At 42.6% G+C, this 22,252-nt stretch overlaps 1 protein-coding gene across 4 annotated transcripts in view; it reads left to right on the forward strand.

Annotated features, from left to right (window-relative positions):
* Positions 1-22,252, forward strand: part of IL1RAPL2 (interleukin 1 receptor accessory protein like 2) — a 684,727-nt gene that overhangs the window by 411,536 nt on the left and 250,939 nt on the right. For 3 of the 4 annotated variants that reach the window (XM_060250072.1, XM_060250071.1, XM_060250070.1), the window contains exon 4: positions 13,468-13,654. In XM_060250072.1, the coding sequence (XP_060106055.1) occupies positions 13,468-13,654 (187 nt within the window). Of the gene's footprint in view, positions 1-3,426; positions 3,659-13,467; positions 13,655-22,252 lie in introns of those variants that run through there. The other variant, XM_060250073.1, reaches the window with a different exon arrangement.

Genomic DNA, 22,252 nt, shown 5'->3' on the forward strand with positions numbered 1-22,252 from the left:
GTTTCACTTATGTCAGATCTGGCCCTCATAACAAATGAGTTCAACACCCCTGAACTAGATCTAAAATTTCTCTACATCTTTTGCAATCATTTGCTGTACAACAATCAGCAGCTTTGCTGAGAAGAGGAAAAGCAGCACTGTGGCCAGGACCAGGGAGAGACTGCAACTCTGTGGTAGAGCATCTGTTTTCCATGCAGAAAGTCCCAAGTTCATTCCCTGGCATCTCAAGTTGAAAAGATCAGGTAGTAAATGGTGCCTGAAACCCTAAATACCAAAATACTGAAGGAAGTCTATAGATAGCGCACTGTTGGATTGATGTATTGATTTTAATGTTTTAATTATGTATATTGCTATTGTATTTTAAAATTTGAATTTTACTGTTAGAACCTTTATGTTGTGAACCGCCCTGAGCCCACTTCGGTGGGGTAGGGCGGGATATAAATCAAATAAAATTTAAAAAATTAAAAAAAAATAAAGAGCTGCTGCCAGTCAGAGTAGACAACAGTAATCATGACAGACTAAGGGCGTTTTCGCACTTACCTTTTACTGGCGCGACCACCCTCCTCACGCCGGCGGATCTGCAGGGATTTCGCACCAGAAGCGCCGGCGCAGCCAAAAGAGCCGGCAACTTCCGTCGCGGAGCCAGCTCAAACGTTTTCCTGCTTCTTGGCGGTTTCCGTTTGAGCTGGCTCCGCGACGGAAGTTGCCGGCTCTTTTGGCTGCGCCGGCGCTTCTGGTGCGAAATCCCTGCAGATCCGCCGGCGTGAGGAGGGTGGTCGCGCCAGTAAAAGGTAAGTGCGAAAACGCCCTAAGGGTCAGACTCAGCATGTGACTGTCCAGCCTGTTTTGTGGTAGAGGATTCAGTCTGTCCCACCAGCTTTTCTCCAAGTAGCATCTATGTAAAACTCCTTGTGCATTAGATAGTTAGAATCTCAGTCTTATTTCCATGTGCATGCTTTTCACATCTCTAGAAAACTGTGATCAGCAACACTTGTAATTAGCTTTAAAAATTAGACAGTTTAATGGAAACTGCAGCTGTTACTAGCTTAATTTGACAGGTAGGAACTGAGAGCTCTGGCCAAGGACATCAGCACGGGGGGTTTACACGTATTGCCAGTAAAAAATTCATCACAGACACTAAAATATATCCAAACCAGGTTTAGATATATGATTATAAGTTAATAATAAAAATTGTACATGTTCAAATACAGTTATGTTGCAAAGAGATGCAGTATGTATTATAGCAAGGGTGGCCAAACTGTGGCTTGGGAGCCACGTGTGGCTCTTCCACACACATTGTGTGGCTTTTGAAGTCCCCACCACCCCATTGTCTGGCTTAGAGAAGGCATTTGTCACTTTAAATTACTTCTCCAAGTCACGCCAGCCGGTGGCTTGGAGAATGCATGTAAAATTAAAGCTGCTTTCTTTCCACCTCTCCTCCTCCCTCCCATGTCTGTTAGCCGCCCTGAGCCCGCCTGGCGGGGAGGGCGGGATATAAAAATAAAATATTATTATTATTATTATCTATTTGCTTTCTTCCCTCCCTCCCCTTGTGGCTCTCCAACAACTGATGTTTATTCTATGTGGCTCTTACGTTAAACAAGTTTGGCTACCCCTGTATTGTAATATATTATGATTGACATGGAATTCAAGACCATGGTCCTGAGATTAACAGTACAATCCTGAGCAGTTAAACTCTTCTTCTTTATTTATTTGTTTGTTTGTTTGCTTTATTTATAGCCTGCCTTTCTTGTGGGGACTAAGGGCAGATTTTAAAAACAACAACAATGCAGTCATATAGCAGAAGACATCCAATGAATAATGTGATTGGATCAGCAGACAATGTGGACCACAGCTGCTTAGGCAAGGCATAGTGGAATTACAGAGGTAGAAGATAATGCCGTAATAGCACGATGAGACCTAGAATAATCACTGCAATGGATTACAGTCCAGTTCCTGCGCCCTCCTAGAGTGTTCCATTCTTTTACAGTTCTGTAAAGGAAAAAGGCCTTCCTGAACTTTACTGTTTTGCACGTTCTACAGACTGATAGAAGAGTGAGAGGCAGACTGTGCCACAAGAGAATTTGTGTGAATGGGAAGATGTGGATCATTTGCAAGGTGACACCTTCAGAAGGCAGAGAATAACAGTTACAGGAAAGGCAGTTTTGCAGTTTTGGGGGCCAAGGCCATTCAGGGCTTTCTGGGTGATAAACAGGATCTTGTCTTGGGACTGATAGGCATGGTTTTTCTTGAACAGGAGTGCAGTTCCAACTGGCTTGGTGCCAGGGGGTATGGCCTAGTATGCAAATAAGTTCCTGCTGGGCTTTTTTCACAAAAAAGCCCTGAAACAATGGTGACATCAGGGGGTGTGACTTGATATGCAAATTAGTTCCTGCTGGGCTTTTTCTACAAAAATAGGTGGAGAGCCTGCAGAATGGGTGTGACATGCATGCCTGGTCTAGCACCAGACAGTAATCGGGACGCAGCATGCTGTACCAGCTGGAGTTTGAGTTGACTTCAGTAGACTTAGAAGGGTGTAACTCTGCTTACTATGGTACTGAGTTGCTTGCCATTATGGATTAGTGCAACAGTGGGTTAGATGCCACTTAAGGTCAGAACAGGAATGGCAAGGTGAAATTGTATCTTTTTGAGGTTGATATAATGGGAGGAAATAATTTAGATCAGGGCTTTTTTTTGTAGCAAAAACTCCTTTACATTTTAGGCTGCACCCCCCTGATGTAGCCAATCCTCCTGGAGCTTACAGTAGGCCCTGTTCTCTGTAAGCTTTGGGAGGATTGGCTGCACCAGGGGAGTGCAGCCTAATATACAAAGGAGTTCCTTTTACAAAAAAAGCCCTGATTTAGATCATCCACCCACAAAAGCAACCATTTTCTCATGCATACCTTTCTGACTTGTCACATCCCTGAGCACCCCAGCCCTAGGGGAGAAGGAGTGGAACAGGGGCACTACTCTAAGAATGCCAGCAGCACTGCAAAAGAACAGCAGGAGGTGCCCCGAGGGTCAGTGAAGGTATGGCTGAAACAGAAAGAGGAAGGAAAACCAGTGGACTTGCCAACCTCCATGTAGTAGCTGGAAATCTCTTAAGATGATAATTGATCTCCAGGCAACAGAATTCGGTTTGCCTAGAGAGAATGACCATTTTGGAAGATGAACTCTATGGCATTACACTCCACTGGAGTCTCTCCCCTCCTAAAACCCCACACTATTCAGGCTCCACCTTCAAAATCTCCAGGTATTTGCCAGCCCAGAGTTGACAACTCTAACAGTCAGGGCCATTTCCCAAGTGAGAGAAGACCTACTTGAGTGCAAAGGTCTCCTTGGAAGAAAAGACTTACTCAGTAATAGGCACAGGAAATTGGGCAGGTCTAGGAGAATGAGGATAAAAGGACCCAGCTGAAGCCTTTTTGGGGAGGAGAGTATTGGGTTGGGACCTGTTATGAGCTGGGACGGAGAGAAGCCAACCATGTCTGATTTCTATATAGAAGGCAGAGACACAGGACTCCACTGGATGGGGAAAGTGGCATTTCTGGCCAAGTGGTCACAACTACGGCTGGGTCTGGCTTGAGTGTCCAAGCTACTGCTAGCATTAACCTTACCAGAAGATGAAGTGACCACAGCTAGGAATTACCATGACCAGGTAAAGAACCTCAGCTGGGGAAGCAGGTCTAAGAACCTGGATAGAAACAGGTAAAGGTAATTAGGAATAAAGCCAGCCAGGCTACAGAGTGACTGTTAGTCTTGAAACTGCTGATTGGAACTGAACAAATCAGTAAAATGGGCAACCTTGGCATCTCTTGAGTGGTGACTCATCTTTGACCAGGGGGAATAGGGATCTCAGGGGGGCATCACATTGCACATGTCTCTTTCACACAGATACATGGGAGTCTTTTTGTGGCTGGCACTATGAAATGGTGGGTAGTAGTGAACACTTCTGTAGAAGACTAACTTAATCAACTTGCAACCTCTTGATCATTTCCTAAGCAAAGGTTTCTTTCTTTCTGATGGATTAGGATGGCCTGTAATGCTTTAGGGCCTGCATTTGTCTGAGCTGTAGTTCATAAGTGACTTGTTTTCCTTTCTGCTTGCCGAACTGCCTTCCAAAGCCACCTGTTCTCGCTGAGGTCATTTCTACAAACCTTCATATAGCAACTCTTTCACTTCTTATATAAGAGAGATGTGGTTTCTTTTTCATTTCGCTAGCCTCCCACACAAGTGGATGCATTAGCAGTACCAAAGTCTCAATCCATTGTTGCTTTTCCAAGTTCTGAGAGTGGAGACCCCTTTCCTTGACCCCCGGATGCTTTGTGTGCAATCCAATAAAAGTAGTGAGTTTATAATAAAAAACATACAGTAGTGCTGCTTGCTCCCAGACACGCTAATAAAGTAGCTTGTTAATTAGAGGATTGTAATACTAAAGCTGACTATGGCCATTCAATAAAACCCACCAAAAATCCAAAATATATATGACATTTATTGATGACCTAGTCAACAGAAATTGGGTAACATTCATCCATTAGGAGGTATAACTAAAAGGGTATATGTACAGCAAAGTTTGTGTGTCAGTATTTAAAATGTGTTTATAAAAACTTTATCTAAAAAACTCAGGCAGCATTGCTTTATTATAGCCTTGGGAAAAATCTATAAAACAGTTTTAACCAGTTTTTTTTCTGGGGGAAGGTGATGGAACAGAATTCCAGAATCTCTTCAGAGAAACAACTTTCTCAAAAAATATTTAAAAATTCATGAGGGGCACCCCTGTGTCTCGCCTTCATTTCCCTCTTCAGCATTCTAGCACCTCTTTATCCAGAAAAAAGCAATGGTTTTAACCAATGGTTTAACTAAATAATAACAACAACAATAATAATAATAATAGTAATAGTGATAGTAATAATAATAATAATAATAAATTGCCCAAAAGCCACTTAGTTTGCTTTCTAAGTACTGACAGTGATGCCACACAGGCTACTGTCTAGAGGTATATTTTTTCAAGCTAATACATTTTTATTTAGCTCTTCTTCCAAGGAGTCCAAGGCAGTATCTGCAGTCCTCCCTTCCACAGTTTATTTTCACAAGAAGCCAGTGAGATAGGCGACTGTATACTGGAGCAACACTCCTGTAGGCTCAACGATGAAACAGCCCAAGTGGCTGTTTTTCCTTTCAGGGGCAGGGCAGCCTTTCCTTTCAGGAGCAGGACTCTGTCACACACAGGGGCTATTCAGATGCACAGTATAATCAGTTGTCGCTGCTGTTTCATACCAGATTAAAAGTGACTGATCAGACAGCAACATCTGCTTCCTGGTATGAACTCGTAGTAGCCCCCCCCCCAAAAAAAATCCTTCTCGGAACCGGAGTATTTTGTTACCTGCTCCTTTGCGGTGTTTTTTGAGTTCTCCGGTTTCACCTCATAGTTTCCCTGTCTGGATAGTTCTCAACCAACTTCCGGATGTCTGAAGGCTGTCCCGGAGCAAAAGGAGCCTCAGACATCCGGTTTATGGCCGCCATTTTTTTTACTACTTAGCAATATGCACATAACTGCATAACCACATAATGTTTTGACCTATGTGCATGTACGCATATGTGCATGTGCATATCATGTGCGCATGCGCATAAAAGTGGAGAAAAAAGAACTGCATGGCGCTGTCAGTGGACTGCAGAAGATGGTTTCACTGTGGAGTGATTCAAATTGCAGTATTGCAGTCTGATCGATAATATCCGGAACAAAGATATTTGGAACAGAACCGTGTCAGTTTAACATGGACTCAACATGCTGTGTGAACAGGGCCACACAGTCCCTGTTCTTAAAATTCCAAAAGTGTCAACAGCTTCAGCATGGTTGGGCAACCTTGAATTAAAGGCTCTCCCTTCCTTCCTTTCTTACTCTATTCCTCTGCCCTATAGGTCTTGAGTAGCATTTATCAAACAAAACTGGAAATATGAAGAAAGGAAGGATTCAGACCAGACAGAACTAGTATGTACACTACAAAGACAACTGTTTTCTTGTAAGTTCCCTGAACTCTCTGAGATGGAACCAAAAACTTAACTAACATGAGTCTATTTTCTACTCTTGAATCTACTGGTAATTTAGAAACAAGAATATCTGCTGAGAACTTGGTCCACTGTAGTGTCAAAAGTTTAATTCATTTCTATCTTGCATTATACCAGGGTCATTCACATCGAACATGTCTTACAGATTCAATAGCACCTAAATAAAAGCTTCATTATCTGTTTGAGAATGGTATGCCCAATGTGTGGCCTTCAGAAACCACAGAAGGCAATGCCTTTAATCTTGCAAGCATAATTGCTCAGAAATAAAGGATCTCACATAGTGGGTACAAGGAAAGACTCTACTATCAAAGCACCAAGACCTACCTGAGCTAATGAACTAATGGTGTAATTTGGCACATGGACTAGGAAGCGGGTGTTTTTAGGAATTTTATTCATGGGAGTGCCTAAGCAAGTTCCAGCTTGTATGTGTAAAGTGCCATCAAGTCACAGCTGATTTATGGTGACCCCACAGTGTTTTCAAGGCAAGAGATTTACGGGGTTTGCCACTGCCTTCCTCTGAATAGCGACTCGAATTCCTTGATGGTCTCCCTTCCAAAAACTTACTGGGGCTGACCCTGCTTAGCTTCTGAGATCTGATGAGATCAGGCCGGTGCTATCCAGGCTCCATCTTAGTTGCTGATATACGGGGAGTGGCTCAGGCATGCATTTACTTGGCTATTTACTATTTTTGCACTGTGTTCAAATATGTACTGTGCCCTACTAATCCCCATACAGTGTCTCCCTTCTGGCAGTGCATACGGTATTTTGCTAATCAGACAGTCAGTTTTCTCAACCCTGCCCACTCCTAATTGTAACTAATGAGAGAAACTGTGCAGTTTTAGGTCCTTGTTCCAGCGAGCACTTTAAATAGAATCCGCCATGGGCAGTGTTGGAAAATATAAGCTAAATAATGCAAGATTGTTAGCAGAAAAATATGGTGCTATTAAATTACACCAAATGCTGATTTTAAAAACCTCTCCTGAACACATTATTATCCCGGCTTAGAGCTGTCTGACCTTTTTTTATAATCAGGAAGATCCCTAATCATCCAGGTAAGTTAATTGTTACCAATTGCTCAAGTGTGCCGATTATATAAATAATGAATTAGAAACCACAGGCAGCTGAAATATGGATTTTTGAAGCTCTTCCACAAGGGTTTGGAAGCTTTATCTTTGGTCTCTTTCAGCACAGCTGTGATCCTGCAAAGTAAGGGGAAAGTTCAAAGAGGAACTGCCTCATGATGGGAGGACCTCTCCTCAATTTGCAGCTTGCCTTGGTGGACCAAGTGCCCCCAAACTGTCACAGCATTCCAGGGTTGCGAACCTCCAGGTGGTGACTCCAACTGTGAAAAAATGGCTCAGTTTTTTTTCCTTTTTCTAAGTCTTGCCCCAGAATGCAGACAGCACTGTAGTCCTGGCTTGCAAGCACAGGAGAATAACAGGAATGTCCCAACTTGCCACCTTTATTACATTCTAGTGTTGTCAGGTCTCAGATCAGCAGGCTAGACTTGCCAATCCCCAGGTCCCAGTGGGGGTTCTCTTGTTTTCCCAGGCTCCTTCCTGCCCCCAGTCAGCTGGCTGGCGGGGGGAAGCCCTGCCCCCACAGCCATCATGTGCCGTTCCACCTCCAGAGGCTTTAGACTCCACTTGGAAAGCCTTCCTCTTTGGATGGTGTGTCTGCGTCTTTAAGGCTGAAGGGGAGTGGGGGGGAGGGAGGAGGCAGAACAAAATGGCTGTGAAAGGAGCCCAGACCCTCGGGTTTTTGCACAATCTTTGCAGAGGTCGTTAGCATAGTGTGAAGGTAAACTTGAACCTTTGGTTGCTCTGTGTTACTGTGAAAAATTTGGAAGTTCAGCAACTCGTGAGTAGAGGTGCCAATCCCCAGGTGGGGGGCAGGGGATCCCTGGTTTGGAGGCCCTCTGGAGTTTCAGGGTCGTCAGAAACGGGGGCAGGGGAAGGGAAATGTCTGCTGAGCCATAGGGTATAATGGAGAATTAATCCTGGGGTTTCTGGGGCTCTGGAGGGGCAGTTTATTGAGGTAGGGGTACCAAATTTTCAGCGTAGCATCTGATGAGTCTCCTCAAAATGCTCTCCGAGTTTCAAAAAGATTGGACCAGGGGGCACCCAAAAGAAGGTGCCCCTATCCTTCATTATTTCTAATGTAGGGAAGGCATTAAAAAGATGTGTGGTCCCCTTAAATGTGATGGCCAGAACTCCCTTTGGAGTTCAATTGTGCTTGTCACAACATTGCTTATGGCTCCACCCCCAATGTCTCCTGACTTCACCCCCAAAGTTTTCTGGCTCCATCCCCAAAGTCCCCAGATATTTCTTGAATTGGACTTGGCAATGCTACAGCAGGCCAAAATCTTGGTGGCTTATTTAAGACATCTATGCAGGGCCGGATTAACAATTAGGCAAAGTAGGCACTGGCCTAAGGGCCGCCATGACTTTAGGGGCCCCAGGCTGGCTTCACCCCATATCCCCCCTGCTTGCAGCCCTCCCAGCCTGCAACTGAGCCACTCTTTGCCTGACTTGCCTGGTGTGGCTGTTGCTGGTGTTGCCACCAAGTCTGCCTCTCTCTGCCTGTGCCCCTCAGCTTAGTAAAAGGGGCCTTTGAGAAGGTGCCTGCAGGCTGCAGCATGGTCCATGGGCAGCGGGGTGGGCACTCAGACTCTGAGATAATTTGTGAGGGGGGCCCCCAAGATTTCAACTGTCTAGGGGCCTCTACAGGGTTTAATCCGGCACTTCATCTATGCATGCCTGCTTGTGGTTATTGCCGCACAAATTGGAGACAGGAGATAATATCTGAACATTTACAACTCAACATCATCTTGTCTTAAGTGCACAGTTATTTTCAATTGGGTTTTTTTTTGTGGGCCTGTCTATCACTTCAACATATCATATGAAGCCATATATTCACAGATACAATTCTTCAGATATATTCACAGATACAATTCTTCAGGTGTTTTTATTTTTTTAAAAAGGTACCGGTAGTTTCTACCAATTCCGCCCTCCCTCTTCAAGGCTGTTCTTGAGGGTCCACTAACCCCTAGGAGCAACATTTTGGAAAGGTTAGTGGGCCACATCAGAAGGGGATTGCTGCTGCCTCCTTTTAAGAAAAGGGTATCTGGCAGTCCTTACAGCAACTCTGTAAGATGGACCAATATTATCTCCAGGATATAAATATCAGTCTGAGATTTAAAAGCTATAGTATGTCCTAATTTAAGATTTGGATTTTTCCCTCCTGCTCACATTTCCATATGCACATTAAACTCTTCTATTGTTGATTTGCTGTCCCTGAAAAAAGGTGCCTATAATTCCTAGTGATGTGTGGAAATGTTAGTATTAATTGTGCTACTACCAAAGTTTACCCTTTGATTTTCAGGGTTTAGGATGCTGTGGACCTGACTACTGTATTCTCTTTCTGGAGGCCTCCCTCATTCCCTGACACTTTAAGTGTTACTATAGTGGTGTCTGAACTACCAAGGACTCTGGGAATTCTCAGCATATCAGAGTGAAGTTGTAGGGAATTTAGAAGGGCAGGGCTTTGGTATGGAGTTTGTACCATAGAGTTACTGGATGGCCTCAAATTGTACCCTTTGCCTTCTCCTTCAGGTATTTATTTATTTATTTATTTAATTTGTAATTTATATCCCGCCCTTCCCACCAGGTGGCTCAGGGCGGCTTACAACATATAAAAACTAACATGGAATATACAATTAAGCATAAAAGGTTAACATTTCATAATTTACATTATAGGTAGCCTCTGTAGATCAAATAGCTAGGGAGGGTGTTGCTTCAGACTAGGGATGGACATAAACTGAGAAACAAACCATGGTTTGAGCGTGAATCGAGCCGGTTCATAGTTCATTATGAGCTGGTTCATTTGGTCATATCTTTCCTGAACCAAAAAATGAACCACATTTTCCCCATGGTAGTTCATTTGGTTCATTTTTGGGGTATGTTCTCCAGACAGCCTGGCTGTCAGGATGGTGTCCTGCCCTGTATTTTTTTCCATGCCATGTCTATTGGGGCCTCAACCATATATCCATGTGTCACCGTGATGCTAATATGCCTGCTGTAAAAGAGGAAGGGGGAGAGCTTATGTCTTTGCAGTGTCCTCCCTTTGTAGTTCTGGTCCTCTTTGTAGCCATGTAGCTTATCTAGTTGTCAAGAAGATGGGAATCTGGTGCCTGAGAAAGGAGTCCCCCTCTTACATCTGAGAGATGTGAATGACCTTGTAGGTGCAAAGGGAAAGGAATGCAATGTCTCCTAATGATATACAACTTGTGGTGTGAACAAGGGGGGAGGGGTTGGAAGAACTAAGATTGCCAGCCCAAGTTGACTATATTATTCTTTTTTGCAACTGTTAGCTTAATTTCTAGCAAGTCAGCTTTGAGGCCAAAGATCTAGCGCCTGTATCAATTCTAGTAAACTCTACCTATGTTTTCATATGTGAGAGGCGTTTGATTGGCACATGGCTGAACCTCACATTGACACCAATTCAAAAAATGCATAGGGAACACTGAGGGTGGACTTCTGGAGAGCCTTAGAAACACCCAAAGCAGTTGTCTATAGCTCGATTGGCAGCTCTGGGTGCCTGCCATGGGCTCCCATTCTGCTTTATGGGAGCAAATTATAATACCACACCCTGACTCATCTGCCTTCACTTTGTGGCATGAAAAGAGAGAAGAGTTAGTTCAGTTGTTGTTTGCTGCATGGCTGATTTAGGGGCTGATTTGAGGGACTCCTCCCCCCGCCCCCCCCCCCACAGTGGAGCAGTTTTTTAGACATATCTCCAAGGGACCACCTTTACCTTTTACCCAGCTGGGAAAGGTGTTCCTTGTTGTGGTTTCAGGGACCAATCCTGAAGCTACAGCTGAGCTTTCCTGGGGGCACCTGCTTTGGAAAGTCTATAACTCAGACATTCCAAATCCAGTCTTTGTCAAACTGGGAGGGTGGATGGAGGAGAACCTGCTGAAGACGTTTTGTGAGTTTGGCATCTCTAATGAGGAGAGTGTTCTACCACCTCCTGAATCAAATGAACCACAAAGTGGTTCAGGAAATGAAATGAACCACAAACTAATACAAACCACAATTTCCTGTTCATGTCCATCCCTACTTCAGACCCTTCATCCTATAGTCTAAATTGCTACTATAAGGTATTAAGAGTCTGCAAGTTTTGTACTTGCAGGGTTTTCTTTTTAATGGGGAGAGCATTCACAAATGGCAGTCTCAATCTGCAAAATAAATTGGTTTAGTAGTCTTTCTGTCTGCTTCATGTGTGAATTTGGCCTACGTTCCACTTCACGCAGTGGGACTTTAGTGTCAGAATAAACAAAAATATAATCAGGTGGGCTATTGAAAATCTATCCCAAAGGTATCCTGGAATGGTACTGTGCAGGAGGGGAATCCCCAGTTTGGTCCTCTCTGTTCTGCCAAGTAAACTATTTTGAAAAACAAGGCTCTCTAGGAAGAACAAGTCAGACACACTTGCAGAGTGGTGCTTGGTTCAGCAGGGAACCATCTTGCATGGTGGCAAATTCATCTCCAGGGTTGTCTTTGATAGTTCAAAACCACCCAAGTTGTCAGTCGTGCTCCAAACCCCTTTGGCTTTCATCTACCCAATTAAAGTGACAAAAAGAGGCACGATGGGGAAATGGAGCCCTCATTAGGATGTCTGTCATCCTTTGTAGGCTCCTCTTAAAGGACCATGTTTCCCATTGTGCCTTATGAAACTCAGGATTTGACAGATTGGGTTGCAACACTCCTGCACAGCCTGTAAATACTTGATGATAACTTCACAATAAGTAGCAGTGTGAGCTGTTTTTAACAAGGTTTTTCCTTAGCTCTGTGAAAGCCAAGTATTTTAACCCTGTTTTGCACTCTGGGAGCTTAATATTTATTCTGTTTGATGTAAAGGAAAGGTTATGGAAACCTAGAAAATAACTACAGTTTTAAATGACCTGGGCCCTGGGTTGACCTGGTTGTTGCTTAGCCCTGAGAAGTATAACTCGTGATTGTCTTATTATATTGTTGTTATAACACATGGTTACATAAGAGTACCATACAAATAATCCACCCAATGTTTTATATTATCAACACGTTCCTTGGAAACAACTTTTGAGCCCAGTGGCACCTTTAAGACCAACAAAAGTTTATTCAAAGTATGAGCTTTTGTATGTATGCATACTTCTTCATATACATGAAGTGTACACAAAAGCCCATATCTTGAATAAACTTTTGTTGATCTTAAAGGGGCCACTGGACTCAAAATTTGTTCTATTGCTTCAGACCAACACAGCTGCCCACCTGGATCTAGGTTCTTTGGGACTATTGTATATTAATTATTCTGGTAATTAGGGCTTCTTTTTGAGCAGGAATGCACAGGGACGGAATTCCGGCTGGCTTGGCAACAAGGGGTGTGGCCTAATATGCAAATGAGTTCCTGCTGGGCTTTTTCTACAAAAAAGCCCTGCCAGTAATCAGTCATTTGCCATCAGTTTGAGCTAACATTATTTACTGAATATCTTTCCCTTGGATCTCTAATTTTTTCTTATCCAAACCAGAACTTTGCTTGTCCATTTCACCATGTATGATATGCCTGGCCAACACAAGTTTTTAGTGCCTGGACAGAACAGGTTTTCCCAGCCAGATATAATACCCTCCCCCTCACCAATCTCAATAATAAAACACACCTTATATCCTCTTCGGGAATAATATTATCCCTTCTGGTTCGTTCTAGGGAGGTACAGTCACAACTAAATGCTTGATTTAAACCAAACTTTTTTGTACATACCATAAAGTCCCCAGATGTTAACACAGCCATTTACTACATCAGGAAGCAGTCAGTAACTTATTGATCTGACAGATATTGTGGCCCTCATTGCCGAGTTTTGTTTTCACAGGCAGTAGAGAGAGAGCACATATGTCCATAACAGAGACATCATCCAGCCATAGCAATTAATTACTCTTCTCGCCAAACAGTATTGCCCAGTTTATTTGCATTGTGTTTGCACTTTCCGCCAATCTTTGCACAATGTCAGTGTTTGGGGTGGGCTTTCTGGTTATGTACAAGCATGGATGTTGTGTTTCCATTAACTAATCCATTCTCTGGGGTTCATCTGGTAGCCAGGAAAAATAACCTAACAATTTTAATAATCTAAAGATGTCTATCTTTATACATTGATAACTTTCTGAATGTTGCTGATTTTTTGTGAAGTGTACTCATATGCTTTTAATTATGAGGTTTTGGTGCTTAAGCTTATAGTATTTATTTTTTCAAATTCTAGGGGTTTTTAACATTGCTTTGTGCACTTTGTGTTGGAGCAGAAATACCACATTTATTTTTGTTGTTGTTGTTGATTTTTATAAATGTTATCCTTGTGTTATTTTTCTACAGAAATTCAACCTACTGTATGAAGGTGTCGATGTCATTGACAGTTGCTGAAAATGAATCAGGACTTTGCTACAACAGCACAATCCGCTATTTAGAAAAATCAGAAATCACTAGAACAAAGATAATTTCCTGCCCAGATATTGAGGATTACAAAACAGGAAACCGAGAACCAGATGTAATATGGTACAAGGTAATGAAGTTATAAGGGTTGTCTTACATTAATATAGCATAAGCCACATACCAGAGGTTTATCAAATGGGAAAAGGATGGAAGAAGAAAATCTTTCTCGTTCTCCCAAAATACTTTAACTTGAATTACCCGGTATTAAATAATGGTAGACAACTGATAAAAGGAAGTGCTTCTTTCACAGTGTATAGCTAACTCAGCAAAGTATGGTAATGACCACTAGTTTTAATAAAGATATACTCATGGTAGATAGACCTAAACAGGTGCTAACCAGGTTAGCCAAATGGAAAACACCATGTATGGATGTAATACATTGTCAAACATCTGAGGAGGAGGCCATCTTTTGCAGGTTTTTGGAGCATGAAGCTAGAAATATAAAATAGTGTAGCTTTCTCAAGCAGTGCCAGACCAATCAAGAATAATGTCTCTTTTGCCTGGCAATCACTTGCTAAGGCAGTGATCCTTAAAGCCATGCCACTGGTACCCACCAATGTGTTTCTTGGTGCCCACTTGCTTCTTCCTCAAAGCAAAGAACCAATCATGGCTTTCCTCCAACCAAGAGGAGTAGGAGATTCTTAAGAAGATCCCAGGAGGAGATACAATCCTTTGGTCTGCAGGGAGTGCCTATTCAGAAGTAGCTACCTCTATTGTGAGAAGATGCTTGGCATTTTGTAAATGAACATCATAACCTATGGCAGCCATTTTGTGATGATACCCCCTCGCCTATTCTCAAAATTCCAGAATGGCTCACTGCCTCAACAAGAAACCCTGGTGTAGGATCTCAAGGAGAGAAGGGTCTTTCCCAACAGCTTTGACCCTTCAACTGACAGTGACAGGAACCAAACATTCTACATGCAAAGCAATTCCTTCCCCACTAACCTGTAGCCCCTCTTCCTTATTAACCTTAGTCTAACAAACAATCAGTTTGTGCACTCAGAATCTGGCATAGAATTTGGTGCACTTCCTTCCAACTCAAGCCTTCTATGCCAGAGACTATAGCTTCCACTTACAAAAATGCTAAAACAAACCATGTCATCGACACATCTAGCCCAGTATTGTCTTCTTTGACTGTCAGTAGCTTTCTAAAATCTCAGGCATTGAAAGGTCGTTCCCGGTACCTGTTTCCTTGAACTGCAGATGCCAGTGATTAAACCTGGAACATATGGCACGCAAAGCAGGCGTTCTGCCAGTGAGACATGGGTTTCTTTCTTGCTTGTATGGCAAGTTGTCATTGTTGTTTATTTTTCATAACTCTGGAATAAAGTTAAAAGCAAGAAACATTTGCAAATAATTAACAAAACAGAGTGAAATGCAGGGTGAGGAAAGTCAAAGAGGCTCCGTTTAATAGGAATAGTTGCTGACTCTTCCCATCAGCCATATCCGGCTTTGTTTGAGTCCTGCTGCCAATGCAAAATGAGGTAATTTGAGTTCCATCTCATCAGCCTCGCTGTGTTCAGTTTGTGCACAAATAATTTATTTGGAACTGGGATGACATACAGAGAGCCATTATATGTCAGCAAAGAGCAAGACGCTCAGTGATGCTCTGTCAGTCTGTTTTTTCTCTTACAAGAACCCTGCCTATTTCAATGCAGGCTGACAAAACATGCATTCTGACATGGGGCGAGTATAAATGAGATTTGGTGTTTGTGTATCTTGTCAGCTATTAAAATGGCTTTGCCCTCAAATGTCTGGAGATATTTATACAAGCAGGTACAGCCAAATGGGAAATGGAACGTGCAACTATGTTAGTGTGTGCATATTTGAGGGAGCTGGAACCCTCGACGTGATACTGAATGCTCAGTGCCAGGATTGGATTGAGCTACTAGAATATTAGTAGAGGCAAAGGAGCTGAATATGAGACTCTTTGAAGGCAAAGAAGAAAAGTGTGACTGGAAACAGTTCTCCTAAATTAGGACTGTTTTGAACTCTAGATTAGGGGCAGAGATGAGTTGGACACCACTTCTCTTTTTGGATCAGATCTCAGACTGACTTTGGACCCAGCCCTATCTGAAACTTGTTCATATTGCGTCAGTCCCCATCCTGCTGTTCCCTGGAGTATTTTGTGATACTGTCTTCCATTTCCTGAAACGCATTAAAGGGAGAAAGATATATGGGGAAAGCTTTGAGGATCTCCCCATCAGGAAGAGAGAGTCTGGACTGTGCAGTGCATCTAGGACTAAGGCATCTAGGAATGCTGGAAGCCATGGGAACTGTGTTTCCATGGTTTGCAGCAGGGCTTTTTTTGAGCAGGAACGCACAGGAATACAGTTCCAGCTGGCTTGGTGTCAGGGGGTGTGGCATAATATGCAAATGAGTTTCTGCTTTCTGCAAAAAGCCCTGTGCAAACCAAGGGTGACATCAGGGGGTGTAGCCTAATATGCAAATGAGTTCCTGCTGGGCTTTTTCTACCAAAAAAGCCCTAGTTTGCAGCATTCTCGGATTTTACTGAGAGCATATGCTATAGGATCCAAAGTGTCAGTCCCTAAGATGGCTCCCTGGAGTTACCTTTCTCATTGTGTTATACAAGTGACATGTTTTTGATCTGTGTGGTGTTTTTTCTTTGGTAATGGATGTAATAATATTTTGTTGCAGCTTCTTCTTCCATTGTGAACCACCTTGAGTCCAAGGAGATAAAGTGGAGCCTAAATATTTTTAATAAATAATGTGCATAATTGGGATCAAGGCATTTTTTGTAGAAAAAGCCCAGCAGGAGCTCATTTGCCTTTTTTATCTGTTTTATCTATTTTAACTAATCTATAACAGTAACCTAATTGTATTTTAATCTGCTTTTGTCTTGATTGTATTTATTGAAATCATGGTTGTCCCATGTCTGTGAGCCACCCTGAGCCTGCCTTTGGCGGGGGAGGGCGGGATACAAAAATAAATTTACGTACTTACTTACTTTTAGGCCACACCTCCTGATGTCAAGCTAGCCAGAACTGCGTTCCTGTGCGTTCTTACTTTTAAAAAGCCCTGATTGGAATTAGGAGTGTAAGGAGGGTTCCAGGAATCACTGTGGCAGGGACAGAAGGTACAAAAGAAATAAAGGGGGGAAATGAAACCAAGATTGACGGCACAGCTAGACAATATGGCACCCCCAGTGAGAGCCCAGGGATGCTGTAGCCATATAAACTCAGGATTTCTGTTGCTTTCAAAATGCTTCAGGTTTCTGACCCTGGGGATGCTGTATCATCTAACTGTGCTCTGTTTGCAGTCCAGAATTGATTTACTGTTGAACATCCAGGAAGCAAATCTTGTTTTTTCCAGATGAATACCAGAGCAGATTTGGGTGGGTCTGTCCAATTGCTATCTCAAATCAATGGTTTAGCAAAATGGCAGGAAGTCAACCCAGATGTCTTCACTTTGCATATACAGACAGTTGTTATCCATGTGCCATACACAGGTTATACAGTGTCTGCCTGATGGGTGACAACTAACTATTAAGCTGTCATATTGGCTAAATTGAGCAGAATTGATATTGCACATCAAAAAGAGCAGCATGGCACCAAGTCCATCACAATACATCTTTTTTTTTTAAGAAGATTGCTGTGCAGTGAAGAGAGCACATTGGAATGTCCTCTATCTTCTCTGATGTTTCTTTGCACTGCTGAAAGGCTTTAGTGATGGCACGAGCAATTACAGAGATGGTGAAGGTGTCTGGAGATAGTCTGTTGAGTAGTTAATTGTTCCTGTTAATAACTGGGAAGAATAAGCTCAGTGGGACTTCTGCCTAGAAAATGTAAATTTGGGACAGTGCTATTGAGTGATGGTTCTTTAGGGGCTTGACCTGACCCACCAGCTTTTAATGTTTTTAAATACCAGGTCTTACCTCGAGAACAAGTGTCGCTTCATTTGGCCAAAGACATTTTGATGCATGAGCCAGAAAAACATCAGAACGTTGCCCCACTGCAGGACTCATTAACATAGCATACAATCACCTGCACAGCCTTCACTTAATTAGACCAAAGGTTCATCTAGTCCAGTATCCCTTTGTGACAGGTAGACAGGATGCCAACTCTATCTTGGGAAATTCCTGGATTTGAAGTTGGTACTTGGGGAGGGCAGAGTTTGGGTAGGGACTGGAGTTCAGCAGGGATGTGATGTGTGGCTGTAGGACCTCCTAGCCTCCTAGACTCTGTACCATAGAGTCCATCCTCCAAAGCTGCCATTTCCTCCAGGGAAACTGATCTCTGTCGTCTGGAGATGAGTTGTAATCCTAGGAGACCTCCAGTCCTCACCTTGAGGTTGGTATCCCTCAGACAGGGCACAGAAATATATCCTGGCAGCACATAAATCAGTGAGACAACATTCTGAGACAGCCAACAGGAGCTGTGTATTGGGAAGGAATGAAGATAGAACAAGCTGAGGTTTAGTTAGACTTTGTAGGCTGAGAGTCGGAAGTTGAGAGGGAAAAGATGTAAGTGAGAGAGAAGGGTTAGTTTAACTGGAGTGTAAATTAAAGATCTGAGGAGATACATCTTTGGTTAAGTTCTCTTGTCTGGGTAGCCATGGTGTGATACCAGCAGGTTGTACCTTTGTTTCAGAAGAATGCTGTATTTATATGTTATGAACTTGCTGGATAAAGTGTTTTCTCATAGGGCTGCACTGTGGAAAGCCTGAAATCCCACAACTCCTTGTTAGATGTTAATACTTATCTCAGTTGTGTGTTTTTTTTCTAAATAAACTTTATTCTTCACTTTTAAAAAAGCAAACCACTTTGCGTTTGTCAGTTTCCTTCGTTATCCCTCAGTTACTAGTCCACATTTGGATATGTTTAGACTCTGGCCCTAATTTTATCCCTTCAAGCCCTTTTTTCAGTCCATCTGGAAACCCTGGTACAGTGAGAGAGACAGAAAATTGTGACTGGGGAAAATCCTATGGGGTGGTATCTAACCTCCAGGAAATCTATCACACCTATTTTCAACAGTGGCCTTCTTTCAGGACAGCTTGTTCATCTGTAGGTTCATGAAGCCAGGGGTGTACTGCTTTTAAACATGGAGGTTCCATTTAGCTATCATAACTAACAGCCACTCACAGACCTATCCTCCATTTCAGTAAGTGTGTTCAGATCTTTCTGCAGTCTTTAGTGACACTGAAAAATCTCACCATATTTTTATCCTGCCTTTCTTCAAAGAACTTGGGATAGCTTACATAGTTAGTTTTCCGTCTCCCATTTCCTCACCACAACCTTATGAAGCTAAGAGAGGGGGAACGATTGGTCTAGAGTTACCCAGTGAGCTGTGTGGGGATTTCAACCCAGCTCTCCTCAGTCCTAGTCTAACATAACTGCTACACGACACTGTCATATCTATTGTCTGAGGTAGCCTCTTCATCTTGCCTCAGGTAAATCTGTTGCTGAAGCAGAAGAGAGTGCCTTAGGGTTGCCAGATGTGACTCAGGAAATATTTGGGGACTTTGGGGGTGGAGCCAGGAGACTTTGGTGTTGAAGCCAGAAGCAATGTTGTGGCAATTGAATTCTGAAGGGAGTTCTGGCCATCACATTTAAAGGGACCATGCTCCTTTAAATGACTTCCCTTCATTGGAAATAATGGGCGATAGGGGGGCATCTTCTCATAGAATTGGACACCAGTCAAATCTTTTTGAAACTTGGGGAGTTTTTTGAGGAGAGGCATCAGATGTTATGTTGAAAATTTGGTGCCTCTACCTCAAAAAACAGCCTCCAGAGTCCTAGATATCCACAGATTGGTTCTCCATTATACAGTATAATGGGTCTCTATAGGGTATAATGGAGTGCCCAGTGGACATTCAATCCCCCCCACTTTCTGATAACCCTGAAGTGGGGGAAGAATCTCCATACTAGGGGGGACTGTCATACTTTGCCCTCAACTGGGGATTGGCACCCCTAGAGTGCCTTGGATAATTTTCAGATTATTTTATTGATTAAACTGAGTCAGCTGTAAGTTCCAAGGCTTCAAGGACTATACCTGAGACCTTCAGTATACACATAAAGCATATACTTTGCCACGGAGCCACAGCTGCTTCTTGGCATCCTTGCACCTGAGATACAAGTTAATATTGTGGATTTGCCCTAGGGTCGCAAACATTGCTTTTTCTAATAGCTGGGCCAGTTCTCTAGCCCTTGACTTCTTTGTTGGCTGCCTAGTGCATGGTGTGTTGATTAGGTTGTACATTAAGGCCAGGAAGGCGCAGAGAGACCTGGATTCAATTCCCTCTCATCCTAGCCTATCTCAGAGGGTTTTATGGGGATAAAACTGATTGGGGGTGGATTATGTATGCCATAGGTCCTTGGAGAAATGGCAGGATAAAATTTAAATTACTGAGTGTACTAGTCCAGTTAAAGCCATCAATCTAGAGGGAGTCCACTTCACTGTGTTAATTCAGGGCTGTGTTTATACATACACATGTCACTCCAGATGCAATGCTTTATATCAAAATTGCTTGGCTTAACTATAGTATAGATTTCCTTTATGATGGAAATTATACTAATGAAATGCTTCTCAAGGATTTGCACAGCCATTGTCTTTGTCACTGTTTCCATAGCACCATTAGGCCTGAAGGATTGCTTTGACAACACGGATTGAGTGCATGAGTCAAAAGTATAATAGAAGGGATAAGAATTAAAGAAAAGAAACTGTTTGCTGAGGGGAGTTGAGACAGGAAGAGACAAAGATTTTAGAGTTTAAAATATGATCCATCTTTGAGTCCTTCATACTTCTTGCTGAGGTAAAGAAGAGGAAGAAAAATGGAAACACTAAGGCTGATAGGTGAAAGATAGGTGGATGTTATTCTGTGCTTAGCATTTTCAAGAAGCAGAATATAAAATTTCCAGCCATCTCATCTTTTGCTGTCCCTTTCTTCTTTTGCCTTCTGTCTTTCTTAGCATCAGGATCTTCTCCAGGGAGTGCTCCCTTCTCATTTCGTGGCCAAAGTATTTGAGCTTCAGCTTCAGTATCTGACCTTCCAGTGAACAGTCTGGGTTGATCTCCCTTAGGACTGACTGATTTGATCTTGCAGTCCAAGTGACTCTCAAGATTCTTCTCCAGCACCACATCTCAAAAGCATCTATTCTTCTGCGCTCGGCCTTCCTTATGGTCCAGCTCTCACAGCTATATGTTACTACTGGGCATACCATTGCTTTGACTATGCGGACTTTTGTTGGCAGGGTGATGTCTCTGCTTTTTATTATACTGCCCAGGTTTGCCATAGCTGTCCTCCCAAGGAGCAAACGTCTTTTAATTTCATGGCTACAGTCACCATCTGCAGTGATCTTGGATCCCAGAAATGTGAAGTCTGTCACTACTTCCATGTCTTCCCCTTTTATTTGCCAAGGTGTGATGGGGCCAGATGCCATGATCTTAGTTTTTTGATGTTGAGTTTCAAGCCTACTTTTGTGCTCTCCTGTTTCACCCTCAACAAGAGGTTCTTTAGGTCCTCCTCACTTTCTGCCATTAGAGTAGTGTCATCTGCATATCTGAGGTTGTTGATGTTTTTCCTGGCAATCTTAATTCCAGCTTGTGCTTCTTCCAGGCCAGCATTCCACATGATGTACTCTGCATATAAATTAAATATGCAGTGTGACAATATACAACTAAACTCCTTTTTCTATTCTAAACCAATCAGTTGTTCCATATCCTGTTCTGACAGTTGCTTCTTGACCCTTATACAGGTTTCTCAGGAGACATGTGAGGTGGTCTGGTACTCCCATCTCTTTAAGAACTTGCCACAGTTTGTTGTGATCCACACAATCAAAAGCTTTAGCATAGTCAATGAAGTAGAAATAGACATTTTTCTGATACTCCCGTGCTTTCTCCATAATCCATCAAATGTTGGCAATTTGATCTCTAGTTCCTCTACCTCTCTGAAACCCAGCTTGAACTTCTGGTAGTTCCCGATCTACATACTGTTGAAGCCTAGCTTGTAGGATCTTTAACATGACCTTGCTGGCATGTGAAATAAGTGCAATGGTGTAGTTTGAACATTCCTTGGCATTACCCTTCTTTGGGAATGGAATATAAACCGCTTTTCCAATCCTGTGGCCACTGTTGTGTTTTCCAAATTTGTTGACATAATGTGTGCATCACTTTAACTGCATCATCTTTTAGGACTTTGAATAGCTCAACTGGGATACCATCATATTCGCTCGCTTTGTTGTTAGTAATGCTTTCTAAAGCCCATTTGACTTCACTCTCCAGGATGTCTGGCTCAAGGTCATCGATTTCACTGTCATGGTTGTCCGAGACATTGAGATCCTTCTTGTATAATTCTTCTGTGTATTCTTGCCACCTCTTTCTGATCTCTTCTGCTTCTGTTAGGTCTCTACCATTTTTGTCCTTTATCATGGCCATCTTTGCATGAAACGTTCCCTTGATTTCTCCAATTTTCTTGAATAGATCTCTTGTTCTTCCTATTCTATTATTTTTCTCTATTGCTTTGCATTGTTCCTTCAGGTAGACCTTCTTATCTCTCCTTGCTGTTCTCTGGGAATCTGCATTCAGTTGGGTGAATCTTTCTTTTTCACCTTTGCCTTTTGCTTTCCTTTATGTTTAGAAGGTTATAAATCTGTAGTCCATTCAAAGTTCAAAATATATTTAGGATTGCATGTGTGATTTGTTGGTTTTGC

This window comes from Heteronotia binoei, chromosome 11 (assembly GCF_032191835.1).
Source record: "Heteronotia binoei isolate CCM8104 ecotype False Entrance Well chromosome 11, APGP_CSIRO_Hbin_v1, whole genome shotgun sequence".
In the NCBI taxonomy this organism is placed as follows: Eukaryota; Metazoa; Chordata; class Lepidosauria; order Squamata; family Gekkonidae; genus Heteronotia; species Heteronotia binoei.